The sequence below is a fragment of the Crocodylus porosus genome, unplaced genomic scaffold (genome assembly GCF_001723895.1).
Source record: "Crocodylus porosus isolate Cpor-Errol unplaced genomic scaffold, CroPor_comp1, whole genome shotgun sequence".
Lineage (NCBI taxonomy): Eukaryota > Metazoa > Chordata > Crocodylia > Crocodylidae > Crocodylus > Crocodylus porosus.
In genome coordinates this window covers 41893419-41910502 of record NW_017728931.1, presented here as the reverse complement: position 1 = coordinate 41910502, position 17084 = coordinate 41893419, and the positions used below count along the sequence as shown (strand labels likewise).

Here is a 17084-nt window from a genome sequence, read left to right as displayed (position 1 = left end):
TTTTCTTTTTACGTCACTCATTTTAATTATACCAAATAAAGTTCTCAACTTAGACAATATGAGGGAAGGCATCTCCAGGTACCAGAAGTCCCTGACACAGCCACCTTTGCAGCTCCTGTGGCTGGTTGGCAGGTCAAGTTCTCAGGAGGTGTAGTGGTTCCTCCTCTGGCTTGTTCTCTCGTGAGTAAGCTCTCCCCTGCCCAGTCAGCAGTCCTCGGTGTCCTCGTTTTAGTGCGCGGCTATTTTCATACGCTTCCTCTATTTCTCCCCTCCCTTTGTCCTCCATTGTTTTGCATCATAAGCTCAGTCTAGGGTTAGAGTCTCCCATTATGACATCCAACAGTGCCACTTGGAGGGGAGGCAGGGCACAAGTCATTGGCTAATAGTTGTCCTAATCACAATATAAATAGAAGAAAAAAAAAAAGGTTTAATAACTAAGAAGTCAAATCCATTTGGAGGTCTGCAATACGCCAATGCAGAGTTCAGAGTGCTTGGTCCAGTGCATGTTACTGTAGAAGTCCAGAGACCTGTCCAGGCTGCTCCATCGCCACCTCTTCCTCTCCTGATGTTGCATTCACGCAAGAGCAAATCCTCCGGCATTCAGCTCCCAGGTCAGTCACCCGTTGGGAGCAGGCTAAGTGGGAATGGTTAGTAACAGTCTGTCTGGTTTCTGCTGAATTGTAAACTCCTCCTCTTCCACTGAATGGTGGCACTTGTGGCTCTTATTTCTTGTGGAGGAATTTCATTTTGCTACCTGAAGGGGATTGTGACAGAAAAACAACGTTTACATAGAGACAGTCTTAGCTCCATGTCTTGGCCCATGAACCAGGTAGGGCAAGGAGAACAGTGAAGCTAGACCATAAGATTTTCCCCACTGCCAACACTAAGCCTGAGTGCAGAGCCAAGAGAATGGAGTCATGGTCCACTACAACTGGTCCCATGAGACCCCCATGTGTCAGCCAGATGGGTACAATTTGATAGTGACCCAAGACCAAAAGTTCTCCCTCCTTCTCCCCTACATAGGGGTGTGGACAGACATAACGTCTGAAGTGCTTCAAATGTCTTGCTGTAAAAACGGTAGAGGCATGCCACAAGGAATACTGAAGGAAACCAGTACTATTTAGAAGTGCTTCAAAGAGCAGCTGCACTTAGTAATGCTTCAAATGTTATATCTGTCTCCACAAAGGAGTTAAATGGCTCTCAGAGGGTTTCCAGTCATCTCTCTATGTAGGCCTGTATATAGCCCATACTATCAGAATGGCTTATAATCATTACACATGAGTAAATTTATCTTCACATTGCCCCTGGGAGATATGACCATTTCCACTTTGTGGCTGAGAAGCAGAGGTGAAGGAGGATTAATTGACTGACCCAACTGGGAATTGAATTCAAAACTCCCTGTCCCACACCAGTGCCTTCATCTTCCTTTGGGAGTCAAGGGAAGAGCTCAGGGCTTACCGAGCTCCAAACGCACATTCTGCAGCATTAAGTGCCAGTAACAATCGTGAATATTCATAGGTGGTTTGGCACTGATCATTTAGGGAAGGCTACAAAACAGAGATCTCAGCAATGTGCAGCCCTTTGGAAAGCAGTGCTGGCTGCTTCGGCTCCTCTGCTATCAAATCACTGACCTGGTGTCACAGCAACAACCAGTACTGACCCTGGGCAAAGGCAATACCTGCTCTGGCAACTTACCTAATCCTTTCAGGAATTTATTGACTCCACTCTGCTCCCCACTAGGAAGGGTTTCCAGGTACTCCTGGGCACGTACCTCAAACAGACCTTCGGGGAAAGACAGCACAATTCTTCTCATTCCAAATACAGAATGATGCAAACATTAATCAAATCTCAAAGTATTTCTCTGAGGTCATACTTTCTCCTGCTTTTACAGTTAAGGAAACTGAGGAACAGAGCAGTTAAGTGACTTATTCAAGACAATGAGAGAGCCTGGGAACTGACACAAAAACTCCCAGACCTAACTCAGATCATCCCTCTCTCAAAGGTGACATCAATGCAGTCTTTCACAGGCCTACGGACATAACAGCCTCATTCCAAAGCTAGGACTGGTGTTGTTCTGGGAGATCATCTTGGCTGTTTGTGTTATTCTCACAGTTATTGGGAGTTTGGCAGCAAATACATCACAAAGCTATCTGACATAAGAAGAGACCCCAACCTTTGACCCCTTGTTTCCGCAGCTCCCGTTCCTGAATGAAGCCCCCAAACATTTGAGTTTCCATGAAGACCTCCAAGAATCGGCGCAGGCTCTTGGAGGAGACAGACTTGCGGAAGGCCTCCTTCTGCAAGGTCCGCTCGTCTCGCTCACCAGGGGTCAGGAACAGGGAATAGTGACCCACAATTTCCACAAAGAAACGGACAAAGGCTTCTGACACCACTTCATTCAAGGGGCTGGACTCCAAGGAACAGGTTGCAGAAGAGGCTGAGAAAGACAAGAGGTGAAGATGGAGCTGTAAGGCTGTGCACGCAGGTTTACTTTAAATTGGCGTTCATGGCTGTGGCCCACACCACCTTACCAGCCCCGTACATGGCCCCTGCTGGCCTCTGTAAAAATAGTACCCTGAACTTGCCTGAAAGCAAGTAGCCACTCTGGAGGCAGAGTACCTTAACAAATACTTTCCATTGAAAGACAGGCTGCTAGTGCTCCCAAGAGACCTTGTAGCATACTTAGCCTGGCTGGTGCTTTGCCTTTGTGCCATCAGCCCCCACAATAAAAAGATGTTCAAGGATAGTGATCTGTAACCTGCATTGCCACATAGGAGACCCCAGCTCAGCTTATGGACTCACCCGCTCCACATTAGCTGTGTTGTGGAGACATCATGCTTGGCCTGGCTGGACAGCCTGCCTTTACTCACAGGGTCAGCATTGCAGTGTGATGCCAAGCTAGTTGGATTATGGCTCCTCCCAAGAGCTCTGTGGCTTTGCAGGGGCACATGAAGCATAGACACATGGGGTTGAGAGTGAAGGACCAGTCATGAGTGGCCAGTGGTGAGGGGATCAGGAAAAACTCTAGCCATGCGGTTTCTGTAGGCTTCAGATGAACTGTGCCTTTGATTCATATCTGGGCCCAGAGCTAAGAAGTAGTCCTTTTTGCGGGGAGAAAACAGACAGGTGTCAGAGCTTACCCTGCTTGCCATTCAGGGTGCCCTCCTCCTTGTCATTACCCAGCTCATTCCTCTGCTCCAGGATATGTTCAAGTGCCGCTTGCAGCTTCCGGGGCAAAATAGAGTCTTCATCCTCCATCTAGAAACACATACACTTACTCAGGGATTCTCAGTGTGAGACTTGGACCAGCTCTGGGAACCTGCCTTTTCCCTCACCTAGGTCACATGGAGTCATGGACATAGAAGGCCCTATCAAAGATTACTGGTCATACTACCCTGATAATGATGTTAATACTGTGTATTTACATGGAAGTAGCCTTCCATTCTTCCTTTGAATAGTAAAGGGGGAAAATGGCCTCATTCTCAAATGCACCTCTTATATCAGATAGGTCGGTCTGAGATCCTGCCTCCCAGCCACCCAGCCATGACTCCATTCCTTAGAGGTAGGAAAAGTGTAGTTCTGGAGGTGTTGATGCATGGTCTGGGAAGTAACACAGTGGGGACTCAAAAGGAAAGGCTTTGTTATATCCTGGCTCCTGGGGGTGGGAAGTCCAATGTAATCCATGAAGAGACGGCAATACAGCCAGAGCAGGTGATAGAAAACAGCTACATAAAGAGATAAGAAACATCCTTGATCCTGCACTGTATCTCCATGAAAGAGAAGTCCTACTACCCACTTTGTACAGATGTGAGCCTGAGGCTAAAAGGGGTTAACTCACCCAAGGTTAAACAGGGAGTCTGTGGTTGAAATGGGAGCTGAGCCCAGAGCTCCTGGTCAATCTGATCTCTTTGCCAGAAAATGTGGTTCCTGCTCTAAATTGTTTGTGCTGCGGTTGTGATACAGAAGGGCTGGATTCTGTTTAACATGCCCTGACCCCTCCCCAGAAGTCAGAGAAAAGGTAGTCTCATGAGTCTGTTCGAGAAATCTCCCAAATTTTACACGCCTCTTCTTTGGATCACAGGGAATTGGAATCAACAAGCACATTTGTTTGCAGACTCATTGCCAGATTCCCCTTTATTGCATTTCTAGTTATGGTCCAGTAATGCAAGGACTAGAGGGAGGCACATGAGAGGAACCAATGAAGACAGAAACTGAAAGGTCCATTAATGTCATACTATTTGGGAGGTGCAGGTATTATGATTATAGGGCAAGTCTATGTTACAGAGCCTCTGCCACTATAGCTATGGCCAGCATAGCCACCAGGAGGAGATGCAACATATTTTGGTAGATGAAGTTTGCAAATATTGCTACAGCATCTCCCCAATAGCTATGTCAAAAGCAGGGCTGTTCTGCTGACACACCTGGGTCCACACCAGAGGCTGTGCTAACAAAGCCAGGTAGGCCAAGAGGTGTGATTCTTTTTATACCACGGGGTGACACAGATATGCCAGTAGAACATGGCAGTGTAGATCAGGCCTTAGTAGGCAATATGGATTACAGCTTCAAGCAACAGCCTAGGAGTCTTGCATTTTGTTCCCAGCTCTACCTGGGGCTCAGTCTGTGACTGAGGGTAACACATTTGCACTGCCCTTATGTCCCAGTTTCTATCTATAAAAAGGTGATAATACTTCACAGGTCATGCAGTGCTTAATTCCTTGGTATTCACAAAGTACTTGGGGCTTCCTAGATGGAAGCACATTATATGAGCACAAAGCACCAGGACATTATAGTTAAACAACAGTTGGCATCCAAACCTGCTTCCTGATCTGCATACAAGCAGGTCTTCTAGCCAGCAGGGTAAACAAAGGCAGATCAAGATACAAGGAGACAGAAGTAGTAGAGAGAAGTACCAACCCAATAGAGAAAAGCTCTGCTCACCTGTCTGAGGAACCGGTTATTAACAAGGTCAACCACTAGGACCTACCAATGAGAGAGAGAGAGAGAATGGGGAGTCATCATTTCCTGTCATCAGAGAGAGTATCTCAAGGAAAAAATCTTGCCCTGCCCCATCCCACATAACCACAGCAGCAGGTGGGGGATATAAAATGCCGGCCAAAGGCAAGCCGTTTGTTGTGGTATTCTGACCACTTCACCACAGACCACAAAACGACAGCTTTGAAAGAAGCTTGCTCCCCAGCCCATCCCACCATGTCTGAAAACCAGGATTTCAAAACAGTCAGCTCTACTGCTTGAGCTAACAGCCTTCCAAGGATGCTCTGGCCCGGTTTACACAGCAAAGCATGAGTGAGTGACCAGAATAACATGTGGATTTATTATATACACCCATTTAATATTTATGCAATGCCCCGAAACCAAACAATAACATTTTTTTAAAGATCAAATACATCATGTGAAACTTGTGGAACTCACTGGCACAGGCGTATTGGGAGTAGTTTGTTCAGTGCAATTCTGAAAAGATCGGCTGTGTCTGAACAGCAGTGGTAGATATGGAGAAGGCAAAATATGGTACGAAAAAAGAGGTCTTTGATCCAAGTTTGTCTCTGAAAGACTTCTTTTCCCTTTACAGCTCACAAATGGGCAAGAAGTCACACTCTACCACAGGTATCCCCTGCCCTGGGGTCTGAGAGTACAGTGGGAGCAAGGATGATAATTTTACCAGGTTATTTTGGGTTTGCGTATGTTTACACTTGCTCACCATCTGTTCCCTTCAGAATTATTTGGAGGTCTGTATTAGCTATACAGAAGAGCAGCCAGCCCAACCCTGGACAATCCCTAAAAAAGTAAAATTCATATATGACAGATTTAGTAATTCAACCACTGGGAGTATTATCCTGACAGCATCACACAAAACTTTCAATAATAACTCCCCACTGCACCAAAATCACCATTAGAGTCCCCAACCTCACCCTTCTCTCAACTTCCTGTGGGGCTGGAGAAAAAAACAATCCTGCAGCATGTCTTGAGGTTCACTGGGCACAGACAGAAGTTATGTTTGTCGCACTATCAGCCCCTGGGAGTGCTTTAGAGCCATGTCCTGACAGAAATGCATGGCTGCAGAGCGCTTTAAAAGGGATCGATCCCACGACAATCTGAACCCTCATTACATGAGGGTTCAGATGAAGGTGCTGCACAGCACAGGGGGGCTCCAATCCACTCGCCCCACTGTCCAGCACTGACTGAAAAAACCTCAGATCAAGTTCCCTCTGCTCCCTTCTCTTTTCCCATTCTGAAGACAGCACTGGGGCTGGGAGGAAGGAGAGACAGAGCTAGGGGAGAGCAGCTGCAAACTCGCAGCCACTCCAAATTGCAGCTGGATCTCCCATCCCCTGGGACCCAACAGCAAAAGTCTGTTGGGCCTGGGGGATCACTTGAACTCATGGCACTTCCTGAAAAGCGCTATGAGTTACAGCAGGGAGCTGCACTTCTGTCTGTGCCCATTATGTCACTTCCTCCTACCTACCAATAGCATTAACAAGTTTGGTAGGTAGCAGCCTGCATGGTCTGGAGCCAAAGGCTGTGAGTTCTGTCTCCTAGCCAAACCAGGATAGCCGCATTGCCATAGTTACAATGACACGCTGCCCTAAAATGGGGAGGCAGCTGTGGATTTGTAGGGCAAAGGGCCTTTCAAGGATAAATGACAACATCACCTAGCAAAAGCTGGGTTTTTAAATAGCAATCTCGTAGGTGTTCATGGCTCACCTCTTCCACAGGCAGCTCCTTGAGGCAGGGCAGAGAACTGGAGAGTAGACCGATCAGGAAGGGAGTCGGCGAGCATACTATGTCAATCATGGAAGGCGGCAGCACTGGGATGTAGGTGTGCTGCCAGGTGAAGGGGTAAAGCAGGGCCATCATGGCATGGCAGCACTTCGACAGGATGCTGGGGGACGAGAGCAAACACACAGGGGCCGGTCAGTTTGTAGACAGGTGCTCAGGCATTTTAGAGTGGCTCATGGACACCACAGGTGCTAGTCACTTGCAAAACTCTGGGCCCCGTTCTTTATTTCATGATCCAACACACATGAAACAGTTTAGGATTGCAAACGGGTATTCCTCTGTCACATGGTGAGGGCCATTTTCACTGCCCCAAGTGACAGCTGGCAGTGCACACAGAAGGGGCTTGCTGTGCTGTCTTTAGAGAAAGGTTTGATACAGCATAGAAGGCACAATCTCTGCTGTTGCTTAATTCTCTCCCCTGGCCCATGACACTGCATTATAATTAGCAACAACATCTCCTTCTGAATACATGGGAACATTGGACTAGCAGAGGCCTCCCTGGCCAATGGCTTATTCTCAGGAACTTACTTGTCCAAAGAGTCTACAAGATCAACCACTCACACATTGCTGCCACAAAATACCCTAGTGTGCCCCCCCTGCACTGCACAACATACTACCAGGTAAAGAGGTGAGGAACACAGGCCCCACCAGTGCTATGATCACTGCAATGTCATGGAATTTGTTAGGTTAAAACATAACCAGATGCTTCTGGGAATAGGACTGTGAGACATGCACCAAGGTAGGGAAATGTCTACCCCCTGCCCCCCCATGCCCACAAAAAAACCCCCCCAAACAAACCCCACACTCCTTGCCAATCTGAGCTGGGGTTCTTCCTGACTTGGTATTTGGTGACTGGTTTGACCCTAACTGCACCAACAAGACCCAGAAGCCTGGGATTTAAATACTGTTGTGAGCATCAGCACATCCCCATCACACTCCCAACGCTAGTTATGGGGTGGTTAGGGGGGAAAGGGTTAAAAGTGCATATGGGCTGAACTGAGAACACAGGAAACAGATAGAGTAGTCACTGGAATGAAGGAGAAATTACTCCACTACCACACAGTCCAGTTCATGACAGTGTCTCCCGAAGGCAAGCCTGTCCCAGGGGGAGGGAATGGAGAGTAAAGAGGCAGGGGTAAAGAGCAGGCAGCTTGTACTTTTCCCATTCAAATGCTATCAGTGACTCTGCTGAGAGCTCTTTCTCTCATAACTTGGCCAGAGAACCCCTCTGGAAGGAGGGGTAGGCAGGGCATGTGGCCAGCTCCACGGGGCTATGTCCAGCATGCCTCAGGGCACTGGTTACTCATCTGTTCTGGGTTTGAAAGCATTTGTGCGTGTCAGGGGACAGGGAGGCTCGCCATAATAAGCTATGCACATAACGTCATTTTGTTTTACTAGCATCCAGGTCTGGAAAGAATGGGGGAGGAGAGAGAGAGGATAGCATGGCCTGGAGGCATCACATGGCCAGGAAAGCACTCACAGCTGGCTTGTGTTAAACTCCACGGGGGAATTTACACTGAGAAACCCGGATCTGGCGGCTGTTACTGACTTGAAATGAGAGAAGGGAATGGGGTTTGGTGGGTGTGGGCTTGAGCTCACTCTGAAAAGTCAGGCCAGATTTTTTGCTCCAATTAAGTCTGGTGAATTTGAGTCCCTGCACTGTGATGCTAGCACAGGCTGAGGAAAATAGCATCAATGTTGGAATACATGATTTGGCTGCTTTTCGCTATATGAACTGGGTTTGGCAGGACATGACATCTGTTGGGACATCACTGCAATCATACGATGCAGCGGTCAGCCCAGTTTCAACAGACACATGCTAATCAGCGAGTCCTGATCCCAGGGAAGAGACTGCAATCTGCTTAACATTGAGGCTTTACTTAGGACTGTTTCAGGGGAAGAATATATGCTAGAGTGGGAGTGACCAACCCGTGGCAAGTGATGCAGATAGCTGTTGAATGTGGCATGTGGACCCTGGGTGCTCAGTAAGGGGATGTGCCAAAATAGAGGCAGGGGGATGCAAGCCTTTGGCAGCATGGGGCAGGATGCTGATACCAGAAAAGGTATCACTGCCAAGAGGAAAGATAACCCTTCCCAGGCCCTGCAGGCACCACTGGATTCAGGACTTTGGGTCTTCCTTTGCCATATAAAATTGTAGCAGTTGTGGGGCCAGGGAGAAGTTACCCTGGCTCTTGACAGTGGCATCTGCTCCTGCAGCAATGTCTTAGTCCCATTCTGCTCCTCCCAGCTGGAGGCTCAGGTCCCTCTACCCCCATTCCTGTACCTAGAGCACAAAGTCTACCAGGTACACCTCTGGGCTAACGGGACCAGAGCAGCATTTGCGGGTGGGTGGGCAATCTTTGGCCCACACCTGCCAAAAAGGTGGGCTACCTCTGTTCTAGAGCATCTCTCCAAGGAACGGGCCCACTGAAGGGTCACTCCATACATTTCTCTCTCTGCTGAAAGGGACCTGTCAACTTTAACATTTTGTTAATTGATATTTTTGGTTAAAGTCACATTCCTGATAGAAGACACTTATGCCCTTGCCTTTTTTTTTCATTTCATTTAGCAAATGGGAAAAAATCCTATTTCCATGCTGATGTTGAGAAGAGTCCACAGATCTTCTAAGCCACCAACAAACGCTCTCTGTGATTCCAGACAGTACTAAAGAAGATGACTATGCTATTACCGTGCAGTGAAATCAGTCCTCTGAGGATGGCCTGGGGGATATTATGTAACATGCTGTCCTCTACCAGCATTACAGCAGCTTTCCCTTCCTTTTTCCTTGTCTTGCAGGCCAGAATGGAGTATAGTGGTGTGTGGCAAAAATACTTTTAAAGGTGTAAGCTGTGATAGGAAGCAAAGATTTCCTTCCATTCCACAACAGCACCCATAAAGTCCTGACCACCAGAACCTGGGTAAATTCTGGTTATCTATACTCGGTAACAAAGTGTCATATTTTTCACTCTAAGAAATTTTCAGGCTACTATGAGTTTGCTTAGATTCAGGTCTGTCAGCCTTCATGAGTGCAGAGTAGCTTCAGAGATGGAGGTGAAGAAGATATATATGTGGAGTCCCTTCTGCCTGAGTTTCAGCCAGTATTGTTCCCAAGGTACTGGCTGTGCTTGAGGAGGCTCACCCTACCAGCTGTAACATCAGATCTTTGGAATGATTCAAACCGAGCACAACAACACCGGGCTTCATTATTTCTGGAAAGTGCAAGTGCCACTTAGTGGCATAGAGGGAAGCATCTATTAGGCCCATGCTTAAGAAATAATTTCTAGACTGGGAATTCCATAACCTATTTCTAACCCCGTCCCGCTGAAGAGGGAAAAACAACTCTGGGAAATCTGGAGTCCTAAGAGTTCCTGGGCCTCAAGTAGTTTGCTTTTAGACCTGGCGATGACCTGAACAGCATGTCCTGATTGATTCTTTCAGATCTGCTTTTGTACCAATGACCAGGAGGTGTTACTGACACAGTGATGAGCCCTGGCAGGGAAAGATGGATGTCTCTTTTGCATCTGATAAAGTAAAACAGTGCTTATGAAAACTCATGCATCTCTGATTTAGTAAGCCTGTGAGTTGCAAATCTACTCTGCCTTCTGCCTGACATCAAACTAACAGGGCTAACTACCTCACTGTGCTCAGGGAACGAAAGTCACTTGACTTGTTCAGGCACACTGGAGGCTTTAGAGAAAATTTTCAAACAAAAGGTTAGGCTTCTAAATGCATAACCAATTTCAAAAGTGCCGTGAACCCAGCAACACTCATTCAAGCCAATGGAAGCTGCTAGACTCCTTGCACTTAGGAAAATGAGGCCACATATGTAAGAGCCAAAATTTGGTTTAAGGAGCCCATGAAGAAGGCATTTGTTCTTGAACACCTTGATCCTTAGTATCTAGGACTGTCAGTCTGGCACTTTGCCTTATAAACAGTAGAGATAAGCTCCTTCTGTAAAAAGCAATCAATTTGTTACAGGGCATGCTTTAAGTATTGGTGCTTTGCCCTTCCCAAATCAAGGCTTATTGCACTAGATTGAGCAGAATTAGGGACAGAATAATTCAAGAGATTGGCATATTTTTTGTGAAGCCATTTTTCCTGGGTTGAAAGGGAATATTTACTCTGGTTGCTATGACAGGAAGGGGAAAAAAAGCTAACAAGCAAATTCTTTCCTTTTCCGTTGCCAAACTTTGGATTGACAGATCTTTAAAAAACACTCAACGTTCATTCTAAAGATGGAAAAAACAAAAGCGTTTCACTTGCTCTACACTTGTTAGATGTGTTTTTGGCTCAGCTTGAAAACATTTCATAATTCACACAGCATTTGGCAAGTGACCTTTCCGCTTTCTTTCCCAGAGACTGAAGAATCTGTAGCAATTAAAAGACGTAAATAAATCATGCGTATCATTTTTCTCTCTCTCTCTTCCATCCACCCATCCATCCATTCATCCACCCACACACTAACATGTATGTGTACGGACACATGCACTGATGGTATCCATATGATAAAGAGAAGTGTGAGAAATGCAATTTATCATGCCTTTCACCACTTCACCTGCACTCTGCCCATTAATTCATCTCTGCTGGACTCATTCTAGCATTCCAAACCCCTGAGAAGCTTCAAACAGCTGCCTGTTCTGTTTTCTTTCTTTTTCTTTTTAAATCTAGTTGCCAGATAAATGCTTCATTTCTTTTCCCGGAAATATGGTATTCCCAACCCCAAAGTAAATACTATTTCACACATATCAATTTCTGTGTCGCTTGTTCCAGGACGACTGAAATTTCACCTTGAATCAGTTAGGTGTGATGTCCAGTACCTCAAAAGCCACCACACCTGGTAGCAGGAGATTTGTGCCATTATGTAAAGGAGATACTTGGCCTTCCATTCTGCCAGAGCTGCCAATTCCAAAAGTTAAAAGATCATGGGGATGGTTTAAAAATCATGATTTTGTCTTTAAAAAACCCCTGCATTTTGGGTTCTTTCCTTTACCTTATGGTTTTGGAGTCTTTACAGTATTCTTGGGTCACGTTTTTTTCCAGCTCTTCTCCACAGCTGGCTTTACAAATAATACCAAATACTGAGAAGCTCACAATAAAATTCTGAGTGTTGGCAGCACTGCACAAAACATTTTATTCCAGCCACTGAAGACTAATACAGCATGGAACTTTAAACCCTAGCATTGCTACGTAAAGGAAAGCTGCTGTATGTGGCTTTTAGAAGACTACAGTGTATGATACTATTTTTTCTCTCTCTTTCCAAGACATGATTCCTTATTGACAGGAGATATGCAAAATCATGCCAACAGGAGAAATGCTTAAATAGGCTTTTGTAACATGCGAGTAAAACCTATGCATTACATCGCATAATCCAATCGCTTGGCGCCACTTAAAGCTGGACCCATGCTTGTGCCCTGAGTGAATCAAACCACCATGTCATATGTATCCTGTATGAGCAGAAAAAAACCTCTCAGAGATCATCACCATAATTATTACCAAAGCAAGTCATGCAGTTCAGACATGGGAAAGATGGAATTCTGATACAGTCTCAGCTCAAATGCACAATGGATGCTTCATTTCTTACACATGGAAGTATGGTTAGAGACAATAAAAAAAAGCTATGCTTATAACATATCGGTGAATGCAACTGAATAGATCTTTTTCTCCTTGACCTTCTGTAAAGAAATGAAAGCAATGAGCAGCTGCCTGCATGTTTCAGCCCACCAAACTTCCCTCTTTGTGCGATAAGCCTGCATGAACTCTGCCCTTACAGATCTGTGGACCCATCTGTGGAACACAGCAAAGTATTCGTTGCCTCCTCTGTAGAAGGGGCCTCCCCAACGTCTTCTCCTCCCCCCAGTTCTGATGCTGTAGCTGGCTGGCTGGCTGGAAGTTGTGAAAATAGACAGCTTGGGGGCACTGAACACAGCTGAAACTTGATCATACTCCTAAGTGTCATTACTCATCTGTAGCTTTCCCTTCCTGGGCTTTGAGAACTCTCCTCTCTGAATCCTCAAGTGCTAAAGGGCTGGATGGCCGCCAGGCAGGCAGTAGCTATATAAAACCTTAAAGAGACCAGGCTGCTTTTCCAACTGGTGGAAGTAAATTATTTGTGTTTGTGTTTTAAAAACCAACATCAAACTGAGGAACCAAAAGTTGTGGAATTACTCACAGTGCCAAGAGAGGCTGTGCTTCCTGCCTGGGGTCTTGTTCCTGCAGGTGTAACATAGGTCAGCGCATCCTCTCCAGACAGAGGAGGGGCTCTCCTCCTGACTGGCTCTGCCCTGCTTATATTCTAAGTAAAAGCAACAGAGTCAATGGACCCTGGTTCTCTTTGGGCACAAGAGGAAACTCAATTGTTGGAAGCTGAAGAGTTTAGTTTTCTCTTGTGTGTCCCATAGTGGGCAGGTCTCCTTTTCAGAACTCCTGTCCTATGGAAGGATTAGCAGGGCTTGGAGCAGATAAAAACATGGGCAACTGGTATCTCCCAAGTCTGTGGGGGCACCAGATCACCAACAGGGGGAGGGGAGGTCCCCCAGCAGCCGATCGCTCAGCCAGTAACAAAACTGGAAGTGCACTTCCTCTGGCACTTCCGGTTTCACAGCTGGGTTTCCAGGGGTTGCATGGCTGATCTCAGGGGAAACACATGCACCCATGTGCACCCCCTACATGTCACCAATGGATAAGAAGATGGAAAATAACAAAGAAACACAAAAGCATGTAAATACCAGTGCTTACTTCTCATTCTCTTCATCCAAGATCTGGAAGGGCAAGATGTGAAGGTAAGGTAAGTACCTGAGCTTATCTGCTATAAAGATCACCCTTCTCTCCAGAAGCAGGGAGGCAAAGACTCGGCTGAGGTGCCGCACGCTGAGGGAGGAGAACAGGGACTCAAAATCAACATGCTCAAGCCTTGAGTCCAGGGGCCGTCGCAGCTCAATGACCTACCAGAAGAAAACAAATACCACACAGGTCACATCCCAGATTCAGTCAGAGCATTGACGAGCAAGGGGCTAAACTCTGAAGCCCTAAACTGGGAACCAAAGGAAATGATACTGCTTTTGGAGCTAAGGAAGAGTTTACATTAGCTACTAGCCAACCATCAGATGTTGTCTTTCCTTAAAAACCCCACCAACCTACCTCACAGATGAGGCGGAAACCTGTGTCCAGTGTCTATTGCAGGAAGTGACAGAAAGATATGGCAGGATCTCCATAGTGAGTTAGTGACAGAGGCTTTTCTCCCTACCTCTGCAATGCCAGAGTAGATTTACAACGTCAAAAGGGGCAGGCTGAGGAAAATCTGAGATTGGAATATCATGTCCATTAGAGAGAGAATGTCTAGGCACCCATAGGCAAGGTGGGGGCTGGGGGTGGGAGGGAAGCATCTGACATTTCTCATTGTTGGTCATGCTGTTGGATCACTTGTTGCATGAGAATCTGGATGGAAAAGAGAAGGGAGCAGGGTCTAACTTTCAGAGACTCCAGTTGGGTGCCAGGAAAAGCACAGACTACCTGTAGGGTTTTTTCTTTGCTCTTATCTACTTACATAGTGCCTCAGCATTTTATAACCTTTAAAGTGTTCATGCTAATAACACCCCTGTGAAGTAAGAAAGTGCTATGATTCTCCATTTTATAGACAGGGAACCAAGACCCAGAGAGAAAGTGACTTGCCCAAGGCATAACTGGAAGTGTGAGACAGAGCTGAGAAATGAACACAGGTCACCCGGCTCCAAGTCCAAGGCTCTAACTAATAGGCAAGCCAGCTTCAAAGCACCTGGCACATTTTTTCTACACTACATCACATGACCCATTTACATATTAAAGACTGGAAGACTGTTACGTCCCTGTTCAGTCTTCTCTTTTCTAGCCTCAGCAAAATGTTTCCTCCTAATCTTTTCTCACAATCCATTTTATCATTAAATCATAGAAAATGAGGGATGGAAGGGACCTCAGGAGGTCTGGTTCAACCACCTGTTTAAAGCAGGATAATTCCCAACCATATCATCCCAGCCAAGGCTTTGTCTAGCTGGGTCTTAAAAACCTCCAAGGACAGAGATTCCACCGCCTCTCTCAGTAATCTGTTCCAGTGCTTCACTACCCTCCTCGTGAGAAAGTGTTTCCTAATATCTGATCTAAATTTCCCTTGCTGCAATCTGAAACCATTGCTCCTTGTTCTGTCATCTGCCACCACTGAAAACAGTTATCCAGTCTCTGTACATCTTTGCTAAAGTGTGAGGACAAAACAGGATACAGTGGTCGAGCTATAGCCTTGGCAGGGCTGAGTAGGGCAGACTAATTCTCTCCCAGGTGGTACATATGTTCTTTGTTAGCAACAGCATCACTCTGTTGACTTACATTCAGTGTTTGATCTACTAGAATCCCAAGATTCTTTTCTGTGACAACCAGCTCTTTCCCATTCTGTATTTGCACACTCACTGTTTCATTCCTAAATGTAGCCCTTTGCACCTGTGTTTGATGAATTGCATCTCATTAGCTTTGGACCAATTCATCTAGATCATTTTGAATTCTGATCCTGTCCTCCAAGATGCTGTCAGCTTGGTGCAATGCACAGATTATACAGGTGTACTCTCTATTCCACCATCTATGCTGATAATGAAAAGACTGAATAAAAACAGACCCCCAAAGCACCCTAATCTTCTTAGCAAACCATTGGTAACTATTCTTTGAGTGCATTTTACCACTAGCCATGTACCTACCTCATAGTAATTTCATCTACCTCAAGTTTCCCCAGTTTGCCTGTAAGACTGTCATGTGAGATGATCTCTACAGCCTTACTAAAGTCAAGATATATGACATCTACAGCTTCCTCCTATCCACAAGGCCATTCATCTTGTCCAAGAAATAAATTAGATTGGTTTGACAGGATGTTGTGGTCATGGGGGATATGAATTATGCTGACATCAACTGGGAGGAGCAGTCGGCCAGGTCTAGCCACTCACGAAGGTTCCTGACGTGCGTACCGGACCTACACCTTGTGCAGGAGGTACTCATCCCCACTAGGGGAAATGCCATACTGGTTCTGGTGTTAGCCTTTGGGGATGACCTGGTGGGGGATGTGCTAGTACAAGGGAAGCTAGGGGACAGTGATCATGAAATGATCCAGTTTGCTATTCAGAGAAAGGTGGGGAGGGTAACTAGCACAGCACAAATGCTTGACTTTAGAAAAGCCGACTTTGATGTGCTCAGGGCAGCAGTCAGGGAGGCACTCAGAGACCAGGGGGTAGCTAGTATGAGGGTCCAGGAAAGGTGGTCCTTCCTCAAGGAGGCTATTCTTGGGGCGCAGCAGGACGCAATTCCTCTGTGCAGGAAGGCAGGAAAAGGGTCCAAGAAAACTTCATGGCTGAGCGTGGATAACCAGGCTGGCCTGAGGGCAAAGAAAAAAGCATACTGGCGGTGGAAGCAGGGGGTAGGGACAAAGGAGGAGTATACCTCCCTGACCCAAGCTTGTAGGGATTTGGTAAGGGAGGCTAAAGCAGCACTGGATCTTAGATTAGCTTCTGGGATTAAGGATAACAAAAAGTCCTTTTTCAAGTATGTAGGTAGCAAGAAGAAGTCTCAGGGTAACATTGAACCCGTTCGGGGCAGGGCAGTTGGTGATGGACGTGCGAGAGAAGGCAGAACTCTTCAACAAGTTCTTTGCCTCCGTGTTCCTGTCGGCTGACAATAGGGTGCTTTCGGGTGATAGCATAGAGAGGCCCAGGAAGGATGCGAGTCCCCCGACTGTTAGTTCAGACCTAGTTAAGAATTACCTGGAGGGCTTAGATGTGTCCAAGTTGGAGGGCCCAGATGACCTTTATCCGTGGGTGCTGAGGGAATTGGCTGGTGTCATTGTGGAGCCATCGGCACGGCAGTTCGAGGACTCCTGGTGCTCGGGCCAAGTCCCTCAGGACTGGAAAAGGGCCAATGTGGTCCCTGTTTTCAAGAAAGGGAGGAAGGAAGAGCCTGGCAACTACAGGCCAGTGAGCCTCACTTCTATCCTGGGGAAGGTCTTTGAAAAAATTATCAAGGACCACATTTGTGAGAGCCCTGCAAGGGAAGTGATGCTGAGGGGTAACCAACATGGGTTCGTGCAAGGCCGATCCTGCCTGACTAACCTGGTCTCTTTTTTATGACCAGGTAACAAAGAGCTTAGATAGGAAGGAGGAAGTCGACGTCATCTTCTTGGACTTCCAGAAGGCCTTCGACACAGTGTCCCACCCAATTCTGGTGGGCAAGCTGAGGGACTGCGGCACCGATGAATGCACGGTCACATGGGTGGCAAACTGGCTCCA

At 46.5% G+C, this 17084-nt stretch overlaps 1 protein-coding gene across 5 annotated transcripts in view; it reads right to left on the bottom strand.

Annotated features, from left to right (window-relative positions):
- The window catches only part of DENND2A (DENN domain containing 2A), a 72825-nt gene continuing 55741 nt past the window's right edge, over positions 1-17084 (bottom strand). For 3 of the 5 annotated variants that reach the window (XM_019544694.1, XM_019544690.1, XM_019544691.1), the window contains 7 exons: positions 13588-13736; positions 6721-6898; positions 4939-4980; positions 3141-3258; positions 2174-2437; positions 1619-1782; positions 767-1157 (listed from right to left, as the gene is read on the bottom strand). In XM_019544694.1, the coding sequence (XP_019400239.1) occupies positions 1619-1782; positions 2174-2437; positions 3141-3258; positions 4939-4980; positions 6721-6898; positions 13588-13736 (915 nt within the window). In that variant the 3' untranslated portion in view covers positions 767-1157. The other 2 variants (XM_019544692.1, XM_019544693.1) reach the window with 2 other exon arrangements.